This window comes from Camellia sinensis, chromosome 12 (genome assembly GCF_055761805.1).
Source record: "Camellia sinensis isolate YWXY chromosome 12, ASM5576180v1, whole genome shotgun sequence".
NCBI lineage: Eukaryota > Viridiplantae > Streptophyta > Magnoliopsida > Ericales > Theaceae > Camellia > Camellia sinensis.
Window position 1 is genome coordinate 114,536,631 of NC_138972.1, and position 8,454 is coordinate 114,545,084.

At 36.7% G+C, this 8,454-nt stretch overlaps 1 protein-coding gene across 1 annotated transcript; it reads right to left on the reverse strand.

The window, feature by feature from the left end:
• Window positions 1–1,071: 1,071 nt before the first annotated feature.
• Window positions 1,072–6,720, reverse strand: TOC159 (translocon at the outer envelope membrane of chloroplasts 159). The gene is made up of 2 exons (XM_028212987.2): window positions 2,239–6,720; window positions 1,072–1,298 (listed from the first exon to the last, which is right to left on the reverse strand). Exon 1 carries the CDS (start codon window positions 6,278–6,280, stop codon window positions 2,255–2,257), a length of 4,026 nt encoding a protein of 1,341 aa, XP_028068788.2. The 5' UTR covers window positions 6,281–6,720; the 3' UTR covers window positions 1,072–1,298; window positions 2,239–2,254.
• Between the last annotated feature and the right edge of the window lie 1,734 nt (window positions 6,721–8,454).

An 8,454-nucleotide genomic window follows, 5' to 3' on the forward strand; every position in this document is an offset into this window, starting at 1 on the left:
AAAAATGGAACTGAAAAGTTCAAATTTTTTTGTTTGATTCAGGAAGTTCAACTCCATAAACTCAAAACATGCACATCAAGAGTGGCTAAGAGGTAAATTCATAATCTTCTTTCAATCACACAAATTTGTACAAAAACAAGCAAAATGGAAAAGGGACAAAATTAAGGGCTCGCTAATTGTTTTTCAAACAATTTTGTTAGGCCTTGTTTGGCATATACTCAAAAAGTTAAAAAATCACTATCCTATTTAAGTCACATTATCTTATTTAAGTCACATTACCTCTCTACCACATCACTTCAAATTCAACCCATACCCAATCTATATTTTATAAAAAATCAAAAAATACACTTATTTAGAACATCTCAAACCACCCTAGCCTCTAGTCAACTTTATAAAAAAAATCAAAACATTTGCTTAAATCCTACTAAAACAAATCTTCAAAAAAAAAAAAAAATTCACTAAAAAGTTTAGATCATTCAATTTGAAAAGTAAAAAGTTTCAAAGCAAAATAAATAAATAAAAATTACCGAAGACAATTTTATTTATTTTTGTTTCCAGTCTGAAATCGAACTGGAGCGTACTGTTAGGTTCGTGAAACTTACCACGGGTTTAATTTTGATAATTCAAACCGTTCAATGTGTAGAGCGAGTACTTCATTTTTACAAAAAATCACGTTGATCGGATATCGATAGTAACTTGATTAAATAATATTTTTATCAATGGTAAATATAATTTTAAAAATAAATTATTGACAAAAATGTGCTCCAATCAAATGGTTATCGATATCCGATCAACGTAATTTTCTACAAGAATAAATACTTGACGAGTTTTACACATTAAACAGTTCGAATCATCAAAATTAGACCCGTAATAAGCTCCACAAAACCAAACAGTGTATCCTATTTTTTAACTGTTCCCAAAAGCATTACACAGTGACTTCAATAAACAATACAGTACACATGCTATTACCAATTCCTAATCAAATCAAATCAAATCAAATCTAATCTAATAACAAATTCAACATAAGCACAGGAACTATCTTAACATTTCCTGAGGAAAAAGACCAGTCCATTTAGGAAAACCATAGACAACATCCTCAATAGCATACAAGCACCACAGTACATTTGCACATATTGTTTCCAGTTCCTAATCAAATCAAACAAGCAAAGAACAAAAATTCAAACCAATAAGCACAGGAACTATCTTAACATTTCCATAGTGGAAGACCAGTCCATCTGGAAACCACAGCCTACACATCTTCTATAGCAAACAAACATCATAAATGCTATTTCCAGTTCCTGATCAAATCAAATCAAACAAACAACACAGTAAATAACCGCAATAGAACATGTGCATAATTCAAAAATGTAAAGATATACGCATTTTTCCAATTTTTTAGCATGATTAAACAGGTGACTGAATTTAGAGATTCAAACCCATTCTTTCTAAGACATAGAATTAACACCACCACCAGTAATACCCATTAAATGAACCATTACAGCAGAAAGAAAAAGCATGTTCTAGCTAATGTTCTAATTCACAGTGACCTCATTTTCAGCTGTTAACAATGCAGAAGATCTGAATCAAATCACACAAAAAGGATTACTCATTGAGGTGTTCTCACTGGTACTACGATATCTTTCACTTTCAAAAGTTACTCTTTCCTTTTTTTCCTTTCTCCTTTTCTTAGTTTTGCGGCAACCTTTCTGATCTTGAAATACAGATTCACACACAACTAAAAGATTTTTACCATGGTTCATTTATATCTGTAGAATCCTCTTCAACCATTCTTTAATTATCCTAAATCACACTACAGGACCACTAAATAATCCTGTTGTCAATTAAAGTGTTAAAAATCAAAGGGTGTGCATCTTAACCTCACAAGTGAATAACTCTTAACATCATGAATGATTATATGTTGTGAATCAAATATGTGCCAAAGTGAATCATTCGCATATAGGCGACGTAGCACAATAAATACAGCAGCCATCAATTTCCAACAATAGAGCACACAAGGTAATTCTAAATTATTCAATAAAGTAGACATAATAAAACAATCGATAATGTGCTCCCTCTCAGTTCCATCTCACATTTAATACAGTTCATTACGCCAAAATATCAGCAGAAGTTCTAATTAAATAAATTAAAACATTACTCAAGAAAATGATGAAGATTAAACCATGCTCGAGCTATCTAGTTGTTGATGCCATTTTAATATGGATTAAAGACTGCAACAACCTGAATGAAATTGCATCTAGTAGATTGAGTAATTTTCACCAACAGCAGGCCAGAGTTTTTTGTAGACAGCAGTGGCAATCGGAATAATACTCGCGAGTGCAATAGACAGATGCTCCGAGCTGCTTGTTCTTATAGTGATCTGCCCACTGAGTTTATTGTTGATTCCTGCTCGAAGAGCCACCTTTGAACTACGTCCCATGGAAAACTGAGCTACAGTGTTGAACCCTAAAGCCCAGTCCCCCCTCCATTTAATCAAAGAGAGCCCGTATGTGGATTGGACTTGGCCAATAGGGTAATCTAGCTCCCGACGCTGCAATTCAAAATTGGCTCCATATGCCGCATCACCTTGACATCGAACGGTCCCAGCACTACCCACCAAAGCCCATTGCTTTCCCAACACAATCTGATCCTCAACCTTCAATCCAGTAGCAATATTCTCACCCAAGAAGGTAATAGAAAACCCCGCAGCTGTCTTGTTCTTCTTCAAATTTTTGAATTTGGTTTCACCTCGGACGATGTAGGCAAGTTGTTTTCCAATAGTTTGAATGTCAAAGCCGGCCATACTCGATCCATTCTCCCCGTGCTTGGCAGAAACTGAGGAATCTAAGTGGATGCTGAAGTCTTTCTTATCCTTTGTGATTTGAAGAGAAATCGCTGCTGGAAACTGACTCGCAATGGCTAGACTCTGTTCGAGGTTGACCCCATCGTACCCACAATCATGGTCCCAACCATGAGTGTCCAAAACTGGCCTTGCCAAAAATTGTGAAGTTGGCTCCAAGAACCTGTACCTGTATGCTGGACTATCACTATCAAAGGAAGGCGGCAAGACCATGTCAGGTAATGGAGTCGACACGGGCGCTGCACTTCCATTTTCTTGATCGGCATCTTCTCCTACGAAATCATAATCATTTGCAGTAGCATCGTTCCCTTTCTTCTTCATCTCTCTCATTCTTTTCAACTCCTCTCTCCACTGCTTCTTTTGAAGGAGTTTCACCCGATAATCGTACTCTTCAAAATATGCCTTCCTCTGTTCTTTGCTAAGCTTAGCAAGTTGAGATTTCCTAAGGGGCTTGAATGGTGGGAGCTGGTCATATTCATCTTCCTCTTCTTCTTGATCGGAATCCGACAAGTCAGCCAAGTCAATATCAGAATCACCATTCTCAATACCCTGATCACTGGGAAGTTTCGGATGAGCCCGAGTCTGCAACATTGAAGACAACATGTATGGAAGAGGCGGTGAGCGAACACGGAAGCCAAAGAGCTTCCGGTGGTCAAATGGGTCTTGAGGTTTTGAGAGAAAACTTGCTTCTGACAAGATCTTCATAGAGTAGCACAATAGCAGTAACTGTGGTCTCCAAGTTTGGCCATTGGGGAGCACCTTTTGGCCTTCTCTGTTTTTGCGACACAAAGGATGGTTCTCAACAAGAGAAACGGGGTTCATCAAACTCGGACTCATCATTCGCAGATCACCGACTGCGTGTCCAATGGATTGCTGAACAACATGGGATCTTTGAGTTACAAAAACCTCGTAACTCAAAGGAGAACCAGATGGTCCATCTGGCGGTGCAGAAGCAGCATGTGTAAGGGTGACTATGGCACTACGCCAGATAGATGGGCCCAGAGAACTAGTGATCATCTTAAGTAATGGCAAATCATTAAGATCTCTAGTCTGGGTATCCAACCGGTCCACATAAAGGACAATATCTGGGGGACTTTTCTTTGTGAACTTTTTTATAGAAGACAAGACTCTGCGGTTGAAAGCCTGTTCCATTACAGCAGACTTGAGACCGGGCGTATCAAAGACCTTAATCTTAACTCCATCAACTGTTCCACTAATCTCCTTCACATTCATAGTGGCAGGTTCAAATGCGTCAATTAAAGCTTTCTCTTCACCAAAAATAGAATTTATGGTCGCACTTTTGCCCACTCCAGATTTTCCAAGAACGAGGATGTTCACAGAGAAGTCCAAATCATCTTTCCCCTCTGCTTCAAGCTGCATAGCAGTCCTCTTGGCATCGTCAAGGCTAAAAGTTTGACCTGTTTGTCTCCCAGCAATGAGTGCTATTCGGTATAGAACTTGTGAAGCTACAGATTCATCAGGAGAAGCACCTAATCTCTGAACAAGCCTCAAGAATTTCACCCTTATTAACTGCAACTTCTCCAGTTTCTTTTTATCTTCTTCACTCAAGCTATTTTCAGATTCTCCCCCAGTTGTGAGACCAGTAGGAGTGAAAAGGCTGGACCGATTTGGCCGGGTAGCAGGTTTGGAAGGCCTGATTGAGGATCCCAAACCAGCAGGACGCTCAATTGAGAACAGCCTCGATCCATCTTGAGAAGTTATTGTGATATTGCCATCATCTGAGCCACCTCCTGTTGCTGCTTTCAATAGAGCTGCCAATGCAGCAGAATCAAACAACTCTTTTCCCTCTCCTTCTTCATCAGTGTCTGCTTCTTCATCCGAATCTATGACAATCTGACCATCAATTCTCTGTTGCTGATCATAAGAACTCTCTGCACCAGAATGAGAACCAGCACCAGCTCCCCGTTCCAACTCCTCAATAAACTGTTTGGCAGCTTCAGAGCTTCCAAATATCATACCATCAGTCTCCCCATCTGAAAATGAGCCTCCAATATTGCCGCCTTCATCTGTATGGTTTTTCCCTTCGTCTTCAGCTTCTAGTAGTACCTGTGAGTTCTGAATCAAACCAGATTCATCAGAGAACTCTTCTTCTAATCCATCATCCTGAGCACCATCGAGGTCAAGGTGTTTTGCCTCCTGAGCTGGATTAGGGAGTGTAGAGTCATCTACAAAGTCCACTCCTTGCAACCCATCTCTATCCGCACCAACTACTTCATTGCTAGACACAAGTTCACCTCCATCAGCAGAAATCTTAACCACGGCCTTGGAATCAGCTTCTTGCTCACCCAATGGCTCTGATTCTTCCACTTCCACACTCCGGTTGGTTGAAGTTTCAATATTGTTTTCAAAATCAGTATTAACTTTAACCACGTCTGAATCATCAGCTTTCTCAACATCATGGCTAATTTTATCATCGGACCCATTAACGAATTCTCCACTAACCACGGCTGGGTTTACCTGATCCTTGCTTACCTCCGTCTCGCCAACCACAGCCGCTCCTGGCTCCGACAAGTTGACCCGTATGGATTCAACAACAGAGTCTCCATTAGTGGTAAATTTCACCCCATCTTCTCCCGCCAACTCCGAGTTTACTGGTTCTACAATCTTATCTTCAAGTTGGTTACTGTCAGGGCTCAAAACTGATGATTCTTCACCATTCAAAGCCTCACTCTTCTTCTCCTCCTCAACCTTCTCACCATCCAACACCAAGCTCTCTCCAACTTCAGAACTCACAACAACCTCATCCAATTTCGAAGTATCAGCCACCTTATCTCCATTACAACCAGTTAAAACCTCAACAGAGCCATCATGGGTCACACCGAAGCCACCTTCTTCAATCGATTCATTCAAATTCGACTTCTCACCCAACATTTCTACCAAAATTTCAGGCTTTTCCTCAAAAGACTCCATGGCATCGAATGGAATCGAATCAGTAACACCATCACCAACAGTGGAATTCGAGCCCATTCCATCAACAACTCCATCTTTTTCAACCTCCTCACCCCACAAAACCCTAGCTTTAGGAAATTTTTCGACATCATCAACAGGCATGGCGACCGCAACCGGCATCGGAGTGTAAAATTCTGGAGAACCCAAAACAGGGTCGCGAATGTCCACCCCTTCCACAACCTTTTCTGGGGTTTCTTCATCTGGGTTAACCACAACAGGCTTCTCCGACACAGTTTCAAACTCTTCGTCACCACTCACAAAACCCCCATCATCAGAACTACTACTTCTAATACTAGTATTACTGTTGATAGGTTTGGAATCAGAGTTGAAAGCATTGGTTTTGACAAAAGTATCGATTTGAGAATCAAAAGGAGGAGAGATATCGATAGAAGAAGAACCTGATGATGGTGACGAAGAGTTGGAGAAATGAGATGTGGATTGGTTGGAGTCCATTGATTTGAGCCGTCGTTTTGCGCCAAATAATCGAAATTTGAGAGAGTTGTAGGTGTTGGGTTTGGGTTTGGGTTTGAATGGTTTTTCTTAGGGTTGAGGGGTTTTTGATAAGGATTTGGGTTGAGGGATGGTTGTGAGCTGTGCAGAGAAGAAGAGGAGTGAGAGACGATAAGGCTTTAGAGAGAGAGAGAGAGAGAGAGAGAGAGAATTTGAGCCGTCGTTTGCGCCAAATAATCGAAATTTGAGAGAGTTGTAGATGTTGGGTTTGGGTTTGAGTGGTTTTTCTTAGGGTTGAGAGGGTTTTTGATAAGGGTTTGGGTTGAGGGATGGTTGTGAGCTGTGCAGAGAAGAAGAGGAGTGAGAGACGATAAGGTTTTAGATAGAGAGAGAGAGAGAGACCCAAATCTTCAAGGGTGGGAGGTTTGGGTCACTTTGGACGTTCCGCTGATTTTAGCCTTCATTTGCCAGATTGATATTATTTTTAATTTTCAGTCAGAGATGTCAGCGCCCAAAAAAAAAAATTTAATATTTAAAAAAAAATTTAATTTTTAAATACACTTGATATAAAAAATAAAGTGATGTTAGGAATTTTAAATAATTTATTAAATTTTTTATCAAACTTTTTACATGAGTGTAAGACCAGTATACATATGGGTTTTTGTGTGGATCCCACACCAGATTTGTAAAAAATTTGATAGATTATATATGAGGTCTATAATATTTTTCTAAAAAATATAATATTTGTAAAAAAAATTTAAAAATCACTAAATACCAAAAATATATATACAAAAATTTAATATATTTTCGTATTATTCTATATTTATTAATTTTTTAAAATATTTTATTATACATATTTATTTTTTAAGTACATATAAATTATGTGCATCTAAAAAATATAAAAAATTACTTAATTACTTAAAAAATACTAAAAACAAAAAACATGAAGAAAAAAAAAACTTAATTTTCATAAAATTAGAATCAAACAGGTGCATAGTTTCTATCAAATATTTACCAATTTATATAAAATTTTATAATTTTAAAAATTAAAATTATAAACGTTTCTACTAATTTGCAGCACTTTTTGAAAAAAGTGCAATTTCCCAAAAAAATTAAAAGTTTTAAGGGAAAGAATATATGAATTTTCAATAATTGCCAAACAAATACAAAAATTTTAAAAAATTACTTGAGATATTTATTTTTATAAATGTAAATGATATTTGATTCAATGATTGGCTTGTTTTGGTTATAAATACATAATTACTGTTTTTTTTTTTTATCGTTATAGTTTTTTTTCTCTCTATTTCCAAATATTAGGCCAAGTTTAGGATACTTAAAAAAAGTTAAAAAGTCAAAAAGTTACTCAAAAAATTAAAAAGTTAACACTATTCACCAAAAGTCAACAATTACGGCTGCACAACTCCCAATCCTAATTTTTTTCTACAAACCAATTTTTACAATTTTTTATTATACATTTTTTCATAAAAAGTCAAAAAGTTAACCCAAACATCCATATTTTTCCCCTCAACTTTTTAGTCCAAAAAGGTAAAAAGTACACTTATTTAGGACACTCCAAACAATCCCTTAGTATTAATTGTCATCCATGACTGTCATTGCCCACTGTTGCCAACCGCAAGTCACTGGGGGTGTTTGGTAGAGTTTTTTTTAGTTAATTTATGGCTTTTGATTTTTAAAAAGTTATTTTGAATTATTTGGTTAAACTTATTTCAAACAGTTTCTGATTCTAACAACTTATTTTAAGTCAAAAAAGTTGATTCTGAGAAGCTACTCACCCCTTGCTTCTGATTATCAGTTTCTACTGTGAACAAGTTAATTTACAATTATACTCTTAAATTATTTTTTTTTTATTTTTTTAAAAATAGAAAAAGACCCAAATGGACTATAAATATTATTATTATTTTTTATGAGAAATGTAGACAAATGGTGAATAATAAAAAATAAAAATTAATTGAAAAAACTACTTCACAGCTTATTTAACAAACATTACTCAGCAATTTAAATCTATAATCCAACAGCTATACCAAACATATTAACAACTTCTGATTAAAGTCATAATCTATAATTTGTTAAACTATAATCTATAATCTATTTTAACAGCTACACCAAACAGCACTATTGACTCATTGAAAATTTTGCCAGCGTTGGAAAAGTCATCC